At 43.9% G+C, this 20,652-nt stretch overlaps 2 protein-coding genes across 4 annotated transcripts in view; both read right to left on the reverse strand.

The window, feature by feature from the left end:
* Positions 1 to 20,652, reverse strand: part of Arhgap10 (Rho GTPase activating protein 10) — a 272,186-nt gene that overhangs the window by 240,589 nt on the left and 10,945 nt on the right. The window lies entirely within an intron of this gene.
* Positions 8,423 to 12,393, reverse strand: LOC103162312 (mitochondrial pyruvate carrier 1-like). The gene has a single exon (XM_035442509.1). The coding sequence runs from the start codon at positions 12,317 to 12,319 to the stop codon at positions 12,119 to 12,121; it is 201 nt and encodes a 66-aa protein (XP_035298400.1). The 5' UTR covers positions 12,320 to 12,393; the 3' UTR covers positions 8,423 to 12,118.

Here is a 20,652-nt window from a genome sequence, read left to right on the forward strand (position 1 = left end):
CCTAGCCATGTCCTCCTCCTCTACACTCTACGTGCAAGCCAAAACCATCAACACACACTGGCTATCTAAAGCAAGGGATTTTGCCATGCAGACTCCACTAAGGGTTCATGTTCACCTAACCTGGTGAACTTAAGATTTGAGCTGGACAAACTAGGTCAGAAATGGTGAACAGGAATAGAGTATCAACTCGGTCTGACCAAAGAATTTACACCAATGTTCTAAGGACAGGACAGTCTATACCAATACAGGACTAAGTTCCTGTAAGGTTCTGTCACACACCTTAGAGGCAGTAACTCATTACCACAGCCACCTTTAAATGTTCATTACCTCCATCTGGCAGCTACAGAAACTGGGGCCCAGAGAGGCCAGGATCTTGCCCAAGCCCACATAGCAGACATAGCCAGCGGGGAGTCACCCAGACAGTGGGGTTCTCAGGCTCACACTCCCAGCTGATGCACACTACCCAAGCAACTGCAAACTACCTTCCAGGCTGTGCTCCATGAATAAAAGAAAGCCATTCTAACAAGCGCATCACCAGCTCCACAATTCACCAGCATCTCAGAGCAGACCAGCAGACTGACTCACAGCTAAAGTCCAAGACACAGAACCAACATCACACCCCTCACCTCCTTCTTCTCCCGGCAGGATGGCCTATCATTCCACTTGGACTCTAGGCTTTTATTACTCAAGACAGCACATGCTTTTTAGTGGACTGTTTTAAACTTCACCCAGGAAAAACATAATGGTTTTTAAATCCTTACTTGGAAGATCACAGTAACCTGGAAACCACATACCAGAAAACACTGCCATGTCAGTTTGTTCCGTCATAACTAAGAATGCACCATCTCTGCCCAGAATGAAACATTTCTGACCACACAGGGACCTGAGCTGCTTCCTACAACAGCCAGTAAGACTGAACACTGTTTCCCAAACCAGCCCTGGGTAGCTGGGATCCAACAATCAAGCCTGGCCAAAAGCCGTTTCATTTAAAAAAAAAAAAAAAAAAAAAAAAAGGAAGGCAGGCAGGCAATGAACATACAAGACAGAGCAAAATTCGAACTTGTGATGAACTAGGAGCAATTATTGTGAAACTCTGTGAAGTTGGGGGACGGGAAGGGTCTTTCATACATTTATAATTGCCCACAAAGTAACACCGGTGTACAATCAACATGCATACTTTTAACCTTTGTGTGTATGGTGCTAAAAGTCAAACTCACAGCCTCACATCCACAAAACCTATGCTCTCCGTGTAATACCGAGCCTCATTCTTCTAAATATTTTCAATGAACCCTATCTTTATTTTATTTTATTTTATTTTAAAGACAAGATCCCACGTAGCCAGACTGGTCTCATTAAGTAGCCTGACAATGACCTGACAATGACAATGATCCTGGGGCCTCTACCTCCTGAGTGTTGGGATTACAGGCATAAGCCATCATGTCTGGTTTACGTGGTACTGGGGACTGAACCCACAGCTTCCTGCATGCTAAGCAAGTCCTTACCAACTAAGCTACATATCCAGCCAAAAGGACCTATCTTCTGCTTCCACTAACAAAATAGAGGGAAAGCAAATGCAAAGATACTTGCCAAGATTTTACACGTGATATATTCTTTTTTTTTACCACTCAATTACACAATGTGGGTCTGTCTAAATCTTTCCTAGTCGATTATACAAGAGTCCCACCTAACTGCCTCCACACAGCTTTTGGAGTACAAATCAGCTCCGCCCACTCAATGACTCAGAGTAAAATATTAAGAGATATGAACAGCTGCACTTATCCACCACACCAAAATAGCTCTCAGGAAACCAAGCTCCATTTGGAGAGCTTCAATAACTGACCCTGCTCAACTGCAAGAGTACTTGGGGAAGGTTCTCCTAATTAATAAGGAAAAAAGCCTGCAAACGCTTTAAGTTATTTATAGAACACATATCTTCTCCTAGAAACCAACAAATTAAATAGCTGTGACCATTTATACCCTAGGAGTTCACGTGCAGTCCTCAGAGTGATGCAGGATTGCTAAAGCTCTGTCAGCAGCTGAGAAGCACATCTTGGAGGAATTCCCATCAGTCACTCACCATGGTGCACATGTCTGCACTCAGACAGGAAGTCCGTAAGTCTGTTCCCATTTTTCCTTTCAGGCTGCTTCTCACTCACCTGCCCTACCTTGCCCCCAACTTCTGATCTATGCAGACAACTATGGTTTTAAAAACAGGGATAATAAAAGCAGAGCTAGAGAGATGGCTCAGTCAGTAAAGTGCCTTCTGCACATGAGATAGGACCAGAGTTCATATCCCCAGAGCCCATGTAAACCCAGGGATTGCAGCATGTCCTATAACCCCAGCACCAAGAATGGACAGAGACAACCAGCCTAGCTAAAGTGATAAGTTTTATCTCAAAAAAATGAAGGCGAGACTAGCATAATAATAAATAAATAAATATCCCCCCCAAAGGAAAGGTGGAAAACAATCTACAAAGGACATCTAATGTCAACCTCAGGCCTCTATGTGCACCTGCACAGTCCCATACTAACAGATATAACACACACATACCAAAAGAAAAAACAAACCTGTGATAGATGGCATATAGTATAAGTCAGTGGTTAAAAAAGTTCAGCATACTCAAAGAGCTGAGTTCAATGGCCAGTACTACCAAAAGCAAAACCTAGTCACAGAGAGGAGAAATGCAGAGCAAGCTTGAGCAACACAAAAGTGCTGAGCATAGCTCAGTGCTGGGATGTCTGCCTGTCATCACCAACAAGGTCCTGAGTTCTAGCAACAGCAACATATCAAAAATGGATGGATGGATGGATGGATGGATGGATGGATGGATGGATGGATGGTAGATAGACAGCTGACAGATGATAAATAGAAGATAGATAGATAGTTGGATAGACAGACAGACAGACAGATAGATAGATAGATAGATAGATAGATAGATAGATAGATAGATAGATAGATAGATAGATAGATAGATAGATTTTAACCATGAAATCTAAAATGTCCTTTGGCAGACACAACCCACACCAGAAGAATAAAGGACAAAGGAAGCTGAAGGTCACTGCTATTCCCAGGAAGTGCTCCAGCATTCCTTTAGGTTAAAGAAACAAACCTGATCTGTTTTCAAATGAGAGTAGCAGGGAAGAGAGCACAAACATTAAGAACTTCCCAGAAAGACCCTTGAACTAGCCTTAAATTACTTATTAGTGGCATCAGCAGGGTCAAGGAATGTCATACAGAGGCACATATATGAAATACAAGTTCACCAACACCTACTGCTCACACATGATAGAGTGTAAAGAGAGGTGTTCCCTGACCTCTAGCAAGGAACCAGTTAACACTGAGCACATATGAAACCCTGGGCTCAGCCCCCAGCACCACATAAGCCTGATGCTACATGCCAAAATCCCAGCACTTGAGTGTAGGCCTGAGAACTAGTGGGTGATATGAGACCCTGACTCAAATAAAGAGAGGAGGAGGAAGGAAGGATAAGAAAATCCCATGTTGAATTCCTAGCCCCCTTCTTTCAATGTGGCTGTATTTGGACAAAAGGCTTTGAAGAGATCATAAAGTGAAAACGGGTTCTTTGGGCAGGGGGGGGGGTGGCTAATCCATCAAGGTGTCCTGGATAAGATAAAGGCAGGTGCAGAGGTGGGTCCTCTTGTAGTGCTCTAATAGAATTCCCAAGTCTGGGTAATGAACCAACATTTGTGTTCACAGTTCTGGAGGCTTAGAAGCCCAAGGTCAAAGTGTTGGAAAGGGGTGGAGAAAACCAACAGAACTCACCCTTTCACCAGGAGCTACTACCACCTCCCATAGTCAACCCTGCTTATTGGTCCCCTTCTCAACAATGGTACTTCAAATACACTGGCCTTGGGGAGCACATCTAAAATATTAGCCAAAGGGCCTTGTAGATAAAAGGCCATCTGAAGATGGTAACTTTACAGTGGGGCCTACTGCAATGTATGGATCACTGGGTATATGTCCCTCACAATGACCATGGACCATAGTCTTGTCCTGTTTTCCATCCCAGGCATGGGATAGTTTACTCTGCTACTCCTACCATGGCACACTGTGCCACTTGAGGTCCAAAGCAATGAAACCAACTGGTAAAGGACTGAGCCAAATGTATCTTTTCACTTCATAAGTAAATTAGCACAGGCATGTGTTATAGCTACAGAAATCTAACACAGAGATTGTATGAAGATTTACATCTGCAGAACAGGAGGGGTTCAGGAGTATCCCACACTGCCGACACTGTGACCTCAGATCTCTGTAGCCAGAAGGATGAGACAATGAAGCTCTGCTGAAGCCAATCTGTCCAGGGCACTTTGCTGTAACTAATGTAAGTACCCCATGCTACGGCTCAGAGACATTTAGTAATTTGAACAAAGTAACAGCAAGCTATGGTGATCGGCATTTACATCTAGGCTAAAATATGAACCATTCTGACTAATTTAAATACTTTTCTGGGCATAAATTAAGTGCTCAATAAGTACTGGTTACATTGTTTAATTATGCCATATGACAGAAGTTAAATGCAGACACAGACATAAATTGTGCTATAAAATCACCGTAATAAAGACTAGAATGCCTGTGTGCTGTGATAAACAAATACTACTATATCGCCAAAGTGATAAATTGGAGATAAGCTCAAAGCAAGAGATGAGTGTCCCCAGTGGATCTCTCATGCTATAACCCAAATAATGTGCGGCCGGAGACAGTGCCAAGAATGCAGAGGCCTGGCTAGTGTGTGAACAGACTATCTATCTCTATTATTAGAGAAGCAAGCTCTAAAGTCGGGTGTGTGGTGCAGGCCTGTGGTTCCTGCTGCAGGGGATACTGAACGAGAGGACCACTTGAACCCAAGGCTTGGAGCCAGCCTGAACAGCACAGCAAGAGCCTGCCTGAAAATGTGCACATAGACAAGCATAAGACAATGGTTCAGAACCCATTTTTCTTCTGCTTTGCTTTGGCCAGGCCCTATTTTGTAATGTGAAACATGTGCATAAAAGAATTATTTTTCAGTACATATTTTAATTATTCATCACCCAAAAATGTACTGTTTGATCCCATGGTTAGAAAAAGTTGGCAGTCACCTAAGGCGTTCCCAACATGTTCTTGGTTCCAGCCACGGGTCTATAAACCAGCAAACAGATGCAAACAGGTCCCCAAGTAGCTTCCTACAGTTTCTTAACAGAAATGACTGGGGTGGAGAGCATTTTAACAAGCTGAACAAAAACACAATCACTAGCCAGGCGGTGGTGGAGTATGCCTTTAATCACAGCACTTGAGAGGTAGAGGCAGGTCGTTCTCTGTGAGTTCGAGGCCAGCCTGGTCTACAAAACTACACAAAGAAACCCTGTCTCCCAAAAACCAAAAAACAAAACCACGATCACAAATTGATGCCAGGTTTCCAAACAATTAAAAGGTATTAGCTACGTGGCAGGGAAGCTGGGTAAATATACCATCACTGTTGATTCACAGGACTTTGTGTGTCCACCGAGTAATCACTATAAATATTAATGACCAATGTGGAACAGACCTGTCAATCTTCAGAAGTAAAGGGAGCCAGTGGCAGCAAACTCTGACTTCACCACATGAAAACAGTACTGATACACATATTAGAAATGAAATATGGGGGTGTCATTCATTTTTAAATTTTGCATATGTTGAAAACAAAAGAGAAATATAGAACCTTATATTTGTAATTATGAACCATAATAGATACTTCCATTTCTTCCTTCTTCGGTACTTCCCTAAAGATCAGAACTATGTATGTTGAGAAACTGTCTCACCAGTGAAACAGACTAGGGTTCCTTCAAAGATCAATCCACCCTAAGAGCAGTAAGTACACAACACTACACAGGATGCAAACAGTGTAACAAAAGCTCAACTCTGGGCCTTGCTGTGTGGTACTGTCCACCCTAGATCCCAGCACTTGAGGCAAAGTTGTGTTGATACCAGCCTGATCTACACTGAGTTCTAAACCAACCAGGTTACAAAATAAGACCCTGACTTTAAAAATTAAAAAGTGAAAAACATAGGCCTGAGGAAATGGCTCCATGTGTAAGAGCACTTATTCTGCAAACTTAAGGACTAGAGTTCAAGTCCTCAACACTCGTGTCAGAGGGGTAAAGGCAGAGATACCCCAAGAGCTCACTGTCATCAAACCCATTCAGTTCCTAAAGTTCCTGTAATCTATTTCTAGTCTAAAACAGCAACAATATTCTTTGGTTGCTTTGTGGGTGTTGTGTTTGTTTGTTTGGCTGGTTGGTTGTTTGAGTGTTTTGGGGGAGGTTGGGTTTGTTTTTTTTAGGTTATTTTGTCTTGTCCAGTCCCCACCCCTGACCCTCAACACCGGCCCCCTACCAAGCTGAGGCCCCAAACAAGGACTTTTGCTCTACCACTGAGCTAAATCCCCAACCCGAACAGGATTCTTTGGAAAAACAGAAGACTTGGCTGAAGAGGTTCCAGGACAAGGGGGTGGGCTTGTGTCAATACGTACGCTGAAGCCTCAGTCAAGTTCAAGCTCTTAGCCAGGAAAACTTCTCTGGGAAGGTCAACCATCTGTCTGGCAGGGCACAGTGAATCAAGCTAGTTAATAGCAGTCTTTAGGATTTTGGATAGTAAGCTGACCAGTTTTCTGCTCAAATCTGTTCTTCAAAAGATAATTCGTTATAAGAAAGCAACACAAGGGCTGCCATGCTTGGTTTCATGATCCTTATGGCTTGAAATGGGCTGCAGAAGAGAAGGTGCTGGGTAGGGAAGAGGGAGGAGGACCTCACAGAAGAGACCAGCACAACTGCTCTGAGACAGTGGTTTCTACCAGAGATCTTACTACACCTTTTGAATATCCAGAGCCAGGACACAGGCCAGTCAAACACAACTGTTTATTCAGGGTTTGATGTATGACCGAAATCAATGAAATGTCTGAAAGTCATTCTGAAACAGCCAGTTTCTCAGGCCTGCTGTATGAGTGAGGGAAGGGAGCACTCCCTAGTACATTCACACACTTCACTTTGCACCCTCCTACAGTGCTCACATCCGGCCACTTTTCAGTATTATAACGAAATACCCACAGCGTGTTATTTTGCCAAAGTCTACGTAGCTCACACTTTAGAAGGCTGGAAGGCTAGGGTGGGCAGTACAGTGGTTCCGCCTCTGAGGACAAGTGTGTGCAAAGGGGGGAAAATGACAGCACCACTGAAAAGAAGCCAGCAGGCCTGGGTGCCACTCCCAGCCCTTGCAGGGGGACACCTCCAATAACTAAAGCCCTTTCACTAGGCTCTAAGTCTGAAAGATCCACCCCACCACAGTGAGGACCAGCCTCTCATATGTGAGCTGTGGGGACAAACCTATTCAAACTGTAGTGGGATTGAATTCACCTATCCTTTGCTTAAGGCCCATTTTCTTCACCTTTTCTTGTCTCCCTGGTCCTTATCCATGGTGTTTTTTATTTTTGTTTTTTGAAATGTACCTATTTCCTGGAAAAGACTCCAGCTGAACAAAAGCCATAGACAAGTTCTTTAAAAAGATGTGTTTCTGATTTGAGCTCCTGGTTACATCTTGCCGTCCTCAGTTCTCTTTCACATAAGCAGAAGCACTATTTTCTTAAAGGGGCTTACAGTCAGAGCTCAGCCCTTCGTGATGTTTTTTAAAACATGACACTAAGTTCACAGGGGACTAAGGTTTTGGGTGTTTGATTGACTGATTGATTGACTGATTGACTGATTGATTGATTGATTGATTGATTGATTGATTGATTGATTGAGACAGGGCGTCTATTTTATACAGCCTGGCTGTGTTAGAAGTAGCTCTGTGAACCAGGCTGGTCTCGGACTCACAGAGATCCACCTGCCTCTGCCTCCCAAATGCTGGGATTAAAGACATGCACCACCATTGCCCAGCTATACTAAGTTCTGACACAGAAGGTCTACAGAGTTTTTTCATGTGTGTGTTTGGTTTTAATTTATTTAATGTGTGTCTATTGAAGCAGAGTCACAGATGGTTATGAGCTGCCACGTAGGTGCTGGAAACTGAACATGGGTTCTCTGCAAGAGCAGCCGGTGCCCTTCACTGCTGAGCCAGCTGTCCGACCTCTCTGCACATAAGCTTCAAAGAGAAAACTCCACAGCCACATACTCACTTATGGTTCAACCAGCCAGAAGAACTTAGACCAATATTTACCCATCTTTGTCCTTTGGGAAGTAAAAGAATGTTTTGAGAAGAGACGGCCTAGTTAAATAAACGTAGAAGAGTGAATTTAAACTCAGCTGAACAGATTTACTATTGAGCTTGCTTTAATATAATCATTGCATGGGATGTGTCTGAAACAGCAAGGACCATGCCAAGAATTACACCCGACTCCAAATAGTATTTGCAGCAACTTCCTCCCCAAAAAGACACGGAGGACCACTCCACCACATGATACAGTATATTTTACTTCAGAAATCTTCTTCCAGCACATACATGACACTGCACTGTGAGCAACGCAAATGGATGTGGCGCACTGAGATGTGTACATGTGTCCTTGACTATAACAGAGAACATTGGGTTGATGTTTAAACTGCAGCAGGCTCATTATGATGGTGCAGCTTCCTTATCAATTTGGCTGGCTTTAGGAGACACACCTCTGGACCAGACCTTGACAGTATACTCAGAGCAGTGTGACGGAAGAGAGAAATGTAACTGAGGGCAGGAGATCCACCCTACACATAAGTGGCTCCACTCCAAGGCCTGGGAAACCAAAATGTAGAAAGTCAGAGGAACACCAGTACTCAACTCTCTGCAGCCTGACTGCAGAAGCCATGTGGCCAGCCATATGCATGGCTGCACCACTCTGAGGGACTGTATCCCCTCAAACAGTGAGCCAAAATAAACCCATAAGTTACCTCTTGCCAGGTGTTGGTGGTCACAGCAATAAGGAATACAGCATACACCCCTACATGTCTCCACTCACTAAAGTATAACCATACAATGTCACAGCCCTCAGTCTCTGTCTACCCTAAGGACTAGTCTGGAGTCCATGAACACCTGCAATGTTAAATGGCTTCACTATATCACAAAGCTCTCAGGTTACAAGGGCAATGATATATACCTGTGGATTTATTAGATACACAAAGGATACCATGGCCCAAAATCTATTTTACAACATTCTCTATGGGCTAGCATAGTAGTGAAAATAACCTTGGCAATATAATCATATAAAAGACATGGAATATCTGCTTGCTGGATTTGAATTCATTCCAATTTAGAGAGAAAGAGCTCAAAAGCCACTATTAAGGAATGTTCGACTATAGTCCCCTCCAGGAGGGAGACTAATTTGAGCCCTTGATTTTAGGGCAGCACTGAGACCTTGTGTCAGAATCTAAAAGTATTTTTTAAAACACAGGAAAAAGAAACCCACTAATGTCCCAGATTCCATGAAACCTGTCCAATTCCTCTGGTTCCCACTGGCCTTATTTTGACCCTATATTCTGTAATATAAAATACTATTTCTCGACGGGCATTGGTGGTGCACTCATTTAGTCCCAGCACTTGGGAGGCAGAGGCAGGTGGAGCTCAGTGAGCTGGAGGCCAGTCTGGTCTACAAAGTAAGTTCCAACACAGCCAGGACTATTACACAGAGAAACCCTGTCTGGGGAGGGAGGGGAGGAACTATTTCTTAAAGAGTAATCCAACATACTACAGCAGATCCATGACAGAATTTGAGAAGTACTATACTTTGGGTATAATGTCCCCAAAAGGCCCAGAAGCTAAATAAAGGTTTGTTCCCCAGCCTGTGGCATTCCCGACAGAAACTAAAACATAGGGCCTAGTGGAAGGAAGTTAAGTCACTGAAAATATGCCCTGAAAAGCCTTTTTCCTTCTTGTTTCCTAGATGAGTTCATTTGCTGTACTCCTTCCCTGACACTCTACCTCACCACAGATCCAAAATCAACAGAGCCAACCGCAATGAAAACAATGAACTATGCCCCTTATAAACTGTTCTCAAGAGCCCTGTTCACAGCAATAGGAAGTCGTTAATGAACACCCTAGGTGATTATGACTCCCACTAAAGTTCAAGGTCACTGTCTACATAAAGCGATGTTCATTCCTGGTCCAGAGCAGTTATTCTGCAGCGTAGGAAACACAGCAGAATGGGCTCTCAAAACTTCCAAGTTCAGCCTTCATCCTGAAGCCAAGCTGATAACTTAACTCAGCCAAAAGAAAACATTAAGGAGTCAGTTGCTGTAAGTTCCTCAGATGATCATAACAGAGTTTCGAGAACTACTATCACAACGTCGTCTCAGCATTTCCTTTCCTTTAGCTCACAACACACTGTAATGGCCTCCCAGAAACAAAGCTATCACACTTGTACCATGAACCCTCTGTGTTCACCTGTATTTAAGCATAATAAATCATTCTGGTTGTACTACTTTGTTTATGCCTTATTAACATCTCATTCTCGTCTCCTCTATAAAAATCACTAACCTGTCTTCATGCCTAGCAAGCAGGAGAACAGATACGTGTTCTTTGATTAGCCACATTCCCTACCTAGTCCACCTGTTTTGTTGTCCCCCTCAAGGAAGGCAATAGGAAGGATTTATTGTTTTTTGATATCTTACCTTTCCTTACACTACCATTCTGCATCCATGTCAAGTCCTCTGTAAGATTTAACAGCAATGCAGAGTGGAAACAGTCAAAATGTATTTGGAAACAGTCAAAAATGAGATATTTTTATCTCAAAAGGAATTTCTAAAGGGAAAGAATCTATTTCTCAAAATCAAAATCTAGAGACTAAACAAGAGGGCAGTTCCATTGCTTGGGAAAGGCCAACAGGAACTGCCGCTCACAAGATTCAATTGGTTTACCTTTCCGCCTTCCTTTAGAGCCTTCTAGAGACCACCCCCAAAGTTGCTTAGCACCAGTAAAGGCATATCTGAAGACTAGAGCAGCAGTACAGAGGGAGAAGCAGCCACATCCCCAAAGTGAAGGGTCTCCAAATCCATGCCGCCACCTCAGCCAGGCTGCTGTTTCAGGATAGCAGGCAGTTACACTTTGTGAGGACACAAAAGCATTCCTTCTATGTATGCTCTCAGAAGGACAGCCAAAATCAACAGTGGAATCAGAGGACCACTGAGACAACTGTGGATTCTCCTGTGGTTTGGCCTGAACACTGCTGCCCACTCACCCTGAAGGAACCAGCAAAGCCACATAGAAATAGAAAGCACACCAAGAGTTCACTGTGAAGTTAAAGATGGAAAACCCTACAGAGATGCAGGAAATGTCAACCTGTTTATATCCAAAGCACTTTAAGGACATTAACTCAGACTTATAAAACCACCCACTCAGCAAGTGCCACCAGCACCACCTCTTCTGGTCCTCAGTGGAGAGAAACTTCACACCAACATACAGCTACACAAAACTTGGCAGGCCAAAGCCAAGAGTGAAAGCCCTGCCCACCACGCACACTACAGCAGGGCCCAGGTGTGACCATGGTAGTGCCCTTCAATCGAGTTATGGAAAATCAGCCCCAAGGGAGAAAAAGAAGTTCACCTCATCTGACCTACCACCTAATCTAATTAACTGTTCCTCAGATAATCAAGACAGCAAGTCAAAATCTCTTCTGTTTTTTTTTTTTTTTAGCAAATATTTAAGTCATTTATTGCCATTAAGTTACAGATCAGAATCTACACACTATGGAAAACACTTGTTACCACTGGAAAGTAGTGTAGACATGTGGCCAACTGAGGAATATACTACAGTCATTAAAGAAACAGTCAAGAATTTGAGTAAGTGCTTATAGTTATAAAATTTTGTTCCTTAGATTTTTATTACACAAATCCCAATAGATAATATACACATTACTACAGATTACTACAGATAAAACCATCATTCAAAATTATTAAATTAGTTGCATATTTTGAACTACTCTTGATGAAGACAAATAAATTTTAGCATTGATAATGCAGCAGAGAGTTGGTTTAGGGACTCTGACTTCTATAATGTTGGCATGGTAATTAAGGATAGCATTCCCGTGTTTTCCCTTCGGCAAGACCATTTATGTTGATGTGATCTGTGGCTTGGCAGCAGTGGCTGAGGCACTGTCCCTTTCAAGAGCTGGTCCTCGAACTGCTATGAAGACGCCTTCTTACTAATCTCATAGTTGATAAGCCATCCTCCCTGAATGAGCTGGGCTACTTCATTTGTTACATGGCATGCAAACAGAAGCCAGTTTCGAGGCTGTACCTTGTAGGCAAATCTCATGAATGTCAAGGAATAGCAACAGAGGGCGAAGGTCATCCGCCCACTGATAATCTCTGGAGACTTCTTCATATCATTGATGGCAGCAATGGGGAGACCCCAGTTGGCAACTGGGCCCCAGAAGTGCACACGGAAGGTAGAGGCAGGTGGATCTCTGTGAGTTCAATGCCAGCATGATCTAGAGCAAGTTCCAGGACAACCTACACAAGCTACAGAGAAACCCTGTCTCAAAAAAAAAAAAACTGGTTATCATACAAAAGATGGAATTTCAAGAAAACCTGGGAAAATCAATTCTTCAGAAGAACTGCTGCTGGGCATGGTGATAGACACAGCTATAATCCCAGCAAGGTGGGTGGGAGGGGAGACAATGAATTCGAGGCTAACTTGGAGTGTCTTCAAGAGACCAGTCTCAAAAGAATGAGAGGAGGGAGATACAATGTCATGAAGTGTCCCTTGGTCTCTAGCTGGTAGTATAATTTTGTGCAGGTTCTGAAAACTTCAGGGTGTAGTTCTTAGCTGGTATAAGTAAACCACGGTGAGGTGAAGGGAGATCAGGGAGGGGTCTGACACTCAGTTTTCTGTACACCATGAGGTGAAAAAGCCTTGGTCGGCCTCATGCAGCTGACACCATGAGGTTCTGCCCAAGCAGCCATGGACAGAACCCTCTAAAACAATGGTTCTCTACTTGTAGGCCACAAACCCTGTGGGGGGGGGGGGGTCCAACAACCATTTCACAGAGTCGCCTACAACCATCAGAAAACAAATCTTTACATTACAATTCATAACAGTAGCAATAAGTTTATGGTTGGGGTCAGCACAACATGAGAGACTGCACTAAAGGGTTGTAGCGTTAGGAAGGCTGAGAACCACGGCATGGAAACCATGAGTTGGGGGGAGAGGGAACTTTCCAGTTTACATTCATCTCTCAGTAACAGAAGTAACTGATAAGAGAATCCAGTCTATAATATGTCACCTGAGAAATACAGTTCTATAATAAATGTATGTTAACATGTACACCGAGTCCAATTCTCAGTGTGTGTGTGTGTGTGTGTGTGTGTGTGTGTGTGTATTACTGACCCAGTCAATTAAAAACTTCAAACATTTAATCACTTTATTTAAAGTCTCTAGATCTTGATGTCCTTGATGTCCTTCCCTCCCTCCCTCAATTAACTGGGAAAATCAAATGAGGCAACAAACACCCAGCAAGTGGTCAGCCACTCCCTGCTCACTAACATCCACAACTGGAAGGGAAGAAACACGGAGACTTAAAAGTCAGACTGACTCCGGCTCTCCTACAGAGAAGCCGCTAGCAGACTAATCAACGTGCACGAGGGATATGGTTGTTCCAAATGGAGACACGCCATAAGACAGAGATACACAGTGAACTCACATATTCCATGGGGGCAGCTCGGGGTGGGGTACAAAGTGCCTAATAACTTTTATACTGACTATACACTTAAATGGTAGCATTGTGAACATGCTAGATTAACTTTATCTTCCTCTTAACAGTTACTAGAAAATATTTAATGATACAGTTCACATTGTATTTTTCATGGAAGCAATGGGCTATACTTTGATGCATAAACTTGCAGCCTCAGTTTCCATCTGAAAAAAATGAAGAAACCAGCTCTTAAAATTTTTAAATTAATTATCACTGGGGTAGTGGCACACAAGTCATGGCACACATTTGGAGGTCAAAGGATAAATCTATGGACTCATCTCCCACCTTTCCCTGAATTCAGAGATCACACCCAGGTCTTCAGGCTTGAGTGGCAAGTACCTTCACTCACTGAGCCACCTCGCCAGCTCCAGAAACCAGCTCATCCTACAAACATCTCAGTACCGACCTCCACACACTAAATATTGTAAGCCATGTCCATAATGCTGACATTCTTAGAAAAACAGGCAATGACAGACATAAAAATTACCTCACATCAGGAGATACTCACTAAGGGTTGCAATAGGCAGGCAAGGGGAGAAGTGTAGGGAAAGGTGAGGGCTTCCCCAAGCAGAGCAATGAAGCATGAAGTCCACACTATTCCTATACATCATCAACATCAAAATAGCAGGGGCGGGGGTAAAAATATTCTAAAACTGACTATGATGACAACTGCACATGTTGACTTAAAAAAAGCCACCAACCAAGCAGTGGTGGCACACGCCTTTAATCCCAGGACCAGGGAGGCAGAGACAGGCAGAAATCTGTGAAGTCAAGGCCAGCCTAGTTAGTCTATATTCCATATTCCAGGACAGCCAGGGCTGTCTCAAAGAAAAAAGGGGCGGGGGTGGGGGGGACAAATTGTATGCTTTTAATAAACGGATCATGAGATATATGATTTGTATCTCAAAAAATAGACTAAAAAATTACTCACAAGTCTACAAACTTGTGTATCTGCACTAAAGTCTTCACAGAATGAGGGAGAAAACAGTTATTTTCAATACTAAAGCATTTGCAGACTAAGACACACACATGGCGAGCTAAGGCACAAGTTAGGCATGTGTCTGTCAAGTGCTTGGCCTCTCCCTCCATCCTGGCCCCGTTCCTCTGAGCCCTGCTGAGGTGGCAGTTCCACACAGACCTGTCTGTTATCCCAGGCTTACTAGACAGAAGCAGCAAACAGGCAGGCTAGCCAAGGGCCAGTAAGAGCCAGGCTTGACAACCTTTCCCAAACACACCACTCTGTTGCTGTGCCAATCCAACTCTCCAAGGAACATGACAGAAGAGTAACTATCTACACAAGAGAAACAGCATCAAGTAAGACTTCGAGACACCTTGGGATGAAGACCCCTGAGTATGGAGTCAAGGAAACAGAGGGTATGACTGGAGAGAAGCCATGGATGCCGCTGCAGATGAAGAGAAATCAAGATGGCTGGCACAGAACAGCCAAGGCTGAAAATGCCAACCAGGACAAAACTAGACAACACTGGCTTCCCAGTGATTTTCTGGCTTCAAGCTGAGAACATCAGATTTTTCAACAAACCTAAAGAAGACATCATGTCATGCTAACTTTCCCCTTTGAAAACACTCATTTCGCCAGGGGGCTGGCGGCGCACACCTTTAATCCCAGCACTCGGGAGGCAGAGGCAGGCGGATCTCTGTGAGTTCGAGGCCAGCCTGGTCTCCAGAGCTAGTGCCAGGGTAGGCTCCAAAGCTACACAGAGAAACCCTGTCTCGAAAAACCAAAAAAAAAGAAAGAAAGAAAACACTCATTTCCCCCAGACACTGTCCTCTCTTTCTCTGTCAAGCCCTCCCTTTCTCCCTCTCTCACTGCAACTACACCACTAACCCTACCCAGACCAAGCCCCTCTCCTCCTGAAAGTGAGTAGCTTTCATTATTCCAGGTGTCCAGGAGCTACAATTTGATCGTAAATGCCCCTCAAAACCCCCTCCATTGAATGGTGTCTTAGCTTGGCACTACTGGACAGAGGACAACCTTGAAGGGATGGAACCTAGTAGCAGTTCTTTAAGAGGGCCCTTCTCCTCCTCTCGAGATAAGCAAGAGCTCTCACCAGCATGTACTCTTACCACAGCAGAGGCGATGGGACTGACTGACTCTGGACTGAAGCCTCCAGAAGTAGATCAGGTAAACCTTTCATCTATGTGCGGTTATCTCAGCTCTTCTGTTACGGTGACAGAAATCTAACACCAAGAATGCCCTCTTCTGATGAAAAGGTGCAGAGCTCAGTTTCACAGCCCCTTTTATTCTGTCTCCTAGTTCCATGAGACAAGACTTTCTAGTTAGATTAACCTAACCGTCTCTGCATCCTCTCTCCAGTGCCCTAATGCCGTAAGCAGCATGTTCATGGCAACTCGATGGCCTGCTGAATAACTGACACACTCCCCTCAAGAACTGTTTACTGCAAGATCTAGAATCTGTTCCAGTCAACACTCATTACAATCTTTTACTCCTTGCCTTCCTTGGGCTGAACCACAGTGACTTTCTTCCCACACCTACTCCTAAATTGAAGGAAACCATGTAAAGTGTGGCACTTCACAGGCAGAGGCAAGCGATCTCTGTGAGGACAGCCTGATCTACAGAGTGAGTTCCAGGACAGTGGTGCTACACAGAGAAACCCTGTCTCACGTGTGGGGTGGGGTGGGGAAGTGGGGATAACCTGTGGCCTACAGGACCAAGCAGAAGCTTACTGTCAAGTCTTAGGAATGCTTCTGATACAGGCCACCTTCTCTTCTTCCTTTCTTTTTCAACCTTCCCCAAAAGGGATGTGATGTATAGACCAATCTTTGCAAGCATGATGCAAAAGGCAACTGACTTTAGAATCCTCAACCTTCACAATCAGCCAGCAACAACCTAATCTGAACAATTAAAGAAAAGATGGCCAGCTAGGTCAAGGCCTGTAGACTGGCCTTCTGCCACATGCAGCCCTCAGTACTGAGGTACTACTCAATCGAAAAGTGGTGCAAGCAGCTTCATCAACCCAGCAGTCCTGGAGACTTGATCCCAGTGCACAGCCCAGTAACCGCACAACTCAACCGCTAGCAAAGGTCCATCTTCTACAGAGAAAGCATCACCTGGCAAGGTCAGAACCTGCCAGCAGCTTGCTAAGGAAAAGTCATGAGGCCAACATCTGCAACAGGAGCCTGACACCTGGGTAACACTGATAGTCTGACAGCAGGGCCCCTTCCTCGTCATAGGCAGGAAGAGGGAACAGGATGCCTTACATTTTCTGGAAGCAATTAAATAGAACAAGGTGTCATGAACAAAGAACATCAGACTATTTATCACAGAACTGGCTATGCAAGGCAAAGTTTTACTAAGTAAAATAAACCTGGTAAGAAAAATTTTAAGTAAGACCAGAATCACAAATCATGAGAAAACCAAATGTCATTTTTGTTCTAAAAATAACAAGACAGTCTAATGTTAAAGCTTTGGTTTTGCCTAAATAATTTACTTTTATTGTATCATTGGGAAATTTTTAATTGTCTTTTTGAAACATTTATGTTTCTCAAGATACTTTTTTCTATATAAATCTAACAAAAGCATATACGTTGTCACTGTGTAGAATTAACATCTTGTCTTCTCCTGTAACTGGTTTTTCTTGACATAAACACTAACGCCCTACCTTTCCTCACAAATAACCAAGGAAATTCATCCAAACTATCAATATCTGACGACAGAACTAAAATGTAGGTACCTTCAGCATATTAAATATAAGAAGCCATTAGAAATGGTAACAGAAATTCAATTGCTCAGCTCCCTTTGCATGCCTTTGTGGGGAGTTCTGGGAGGCAGGGACAGGACCTGTGACCAACATCTCCTAAGTCTGTCTTCATGGTCCCAAGATTCATCAATTCAGCTGAAGCCAAAGGCACCCTCTGACTAGACTCCATGCCCCAGACATCCCAGACTTTATGATTCCGACTGTTTTAATCATCCATGCTTACAACCAGGAATTTGAGAAAGGGGCTGGAGTAGCACAGATGATACAAAAGACACTTCAGTCTATGATGAAGGCAAAGAATAAGTTCCACGCAATTGTAGCTGGGTGGCCTATGAGTTTAAAGGGGTCCTCACAACAGCACAGGCTATCCCAACAAAGAAAAGAACTCTACCCAGCCAGCAACTGTTAAGTTGCTGAGAAAGTTGTTGAGAAAGCTAAGTACCCTCAGCAATCCCTCCCCCCAGCAACTGTTAAATGCCTGTAAATCCTGGGGCCTGAGAGGCTTATAAGCCTCTGTAACCCTTGTAACTATCTATAAATCCTCAAAGACGGCAGGGACTTGTGAGCACCTCCCCTCTTTAAGGGAAAGTTGGTGAGCACAATTCTACAACTGTGTTCATCTGTCCTGCAGGTAATCACAACTGCTGACACCTCAAGACAGCATGGTGTCACCACCGCCACCACCACTGTGCAGTGCTTCCTACAACCTAGGCAAGCACTCTACCAACTGGGCTACAATGTATAGCCTAGGGGGAACAAAACAAAATCTTCTTTAAATTCTTTATTTGGGAGAATACTAACACAGGTCTTTGCCTACCAGAGGTAAACTCCCCCGGCATAAGTCAGTATCAGACTGTCAGTGCCCTAGATCATTAGCACTAATTTTTGAAATTTTGTTTTGGTTAAAAGGCAAACAGCAGCCCTTTCTTGTGATTTACAGACGGTATAAGCACTAATTCAGACCATCTGAGAATGACTGTCTGTCCTGTGATTCTTAGCAACTGTCTTAATCAGCAGTCTATTGCTGTGAAGAGACACCAGGACAAGGCAATACTTATGAAAGACAGCATTTACCTGGGGGCTTGCTTACAGTTTCAGAGGGCGAGTCCCTTTTCATCACAATGCAAGCATGGCCACACACAGGCAGGCATGGTCCTGGAGCTGAGAGCTTTACATTCTGATCCATGGGTGACAGAAAGAGACTGGGTCTGCCATGGGATTTTGAACCTCAAAGCCCACCTACAGTGGCACACTTACTCCAACAAGGCCACACCTTCTAACCCTTCTAATCCTTTCAAACAGTTCCACTCTGGTGACTCAGCTTTCACATATATGAATCTATGGGGCCATTCTCACTCAGACTGCCACAGCAGCTTAAGGGAAATTTTACTGAAAACATTTTTGATTCCCTAAATTAACTACTGCAAATACTATAACCCTGTGGCTTTATGAAAAATATCCCAAACTAGGTAGGCAAAGCTCTCTGACCCTCAAGCTTCTGGAACACAGAGGTTACCAACATGTGAGAATGTTATGAAGTACTGGGGACTGTGAATGCAAGGCAAGCAGTCTTCCAATTGAAGGTCATCTTTAGCACCCACAGATTCCATGTTATCCTAACTTTTCTTCCTAATATAAACTTGAAGTTTGTATCACTTATTAAACTGTGGCCACAAGCTGGAAAATTCAGCCAGCTAGTGCCCTGCACTGTTGCTGTCTCTCCTACACCTTCCGAAGGTCACACGCTCACTTATGGTGGCACCAACTCCCTACCCCTCCCCATTCTGCCCTCACCTCATGCATTGCTCACATGTTCCTCCTCAGAATGGGCACTCGGCATGAAGGTTTTGAACTTAAATTTCAAAGCCACAAAAATTCAAAATTCTTTTATAAATTTGCCTGTTTTCAAGACACAAAAGCATTTTTTAAAATCCTTTTGTTTTGTAAAAGTCGTGATAAATCAGACCTGCCACTCAGGCAAACACTGCCAATCGAGTTATGGCAAACAAAATCCATTAACTGTGGTTACAAGGTACATCCAGTTTCTTCATGTGTGACCAGTCAACAACAGTCTCATTTGCATAGCCATACAAACCTTTTAGACTCACCAATGAAGACAACTGTCAACCTTAAAGGAGCCCAGAGTTTGCATAATAGCTCCTTGGCTCTTCCCAGCTTCCAGGCCCTTACTTGAGATACTATGCAGTGAACTCAATGCAGCTTGAAGAAGGTATTCTCCAAGACTGTCATGTGACTTCAGGAGAAACTACGGCTCCTCCACCTCACACTCCTACTGTGACCTCAGACTAAAATCACAAACAAAAATAGACCTTTCCACATTAAAAGTTGTCTTTGGGGGTGGAGAGATGACTTAGCAGATGGCTCAGTGGGGACAGCACTTGATGAACAAACATGAGGACCTGAGTTTGAATCCTCCAGTATCTTTGTAAAAAGCCAGGTGAGGGCCCACATGCCTATAATCCCAGGACTATGAGGAGCAGACACATGAAGATCACTAGGGCATGCTGGTGCCTCAATGAGAGATCGTGACTTAAGGGAGTGGGCAAAGAATGATAAATCAGGACACCTAATGTCCTCCTCACCAAGGACCCTGCTCCCCACTCCTGTTCATCTACCTGCACAGCTTTTCCCACCATCGTCAAGAACCCTGCTCCCATGGGGCTGGACAGATGGCTCAGTGGTTGAGAGCACTGACAGCTCTTCCAAGGGACCTGGGTTCAACTCCCAACACCCACATGGCAGCTCACAACTGTCTGTAACCCCAGTTCCAGGGGATCTGACACCCTCACACAGATACATGTGAAGGCATGACACCAATGTATATAGAATAAAAATAAGTAATTTTTAAAAAAGAACCCTGCTCCCCACTCCTGTTCATCCACCTACACAGCTCTGCCACCATCACCAAGGACCCTGCTTTAGCACTCCTGCTTGGCCACTTATATTCACCAAAGTCTTACTAATGAAATGTCACCTGAACTCTGAAGTGTGGCCTTGGCTGTTCTTCCTTGGCCTCTGTGACTCTCTCCAAATTCATCTGTTCACTCATTCATTTTCATTTCCTCTTTCCTCCATGCGCTGTAATTACTACCCATTTCTCACACTTCTTAAACTTCCTTCTACAATGCAAAATGTCCCCCATAGGGTCATGTGTTTGAATACTTGGTCCCAAACTACTGACTGAGAAGACTGTGGCACCTTTA

Source organism: Cricetulus griseus, chromosome 3 (assembly GCF_003668045.3).
Source record: "Cricetulus griseus strain 17A/GY chromosome 3, alternate assembly CriGri-PICRH-1.0, whole genome shotgun sequence".
NCBI lineage: Eukaryota > Metazoa > Chordata > Mammalia > Rodentia > Cricetidae > Cricetulus > Cricetulus griseus.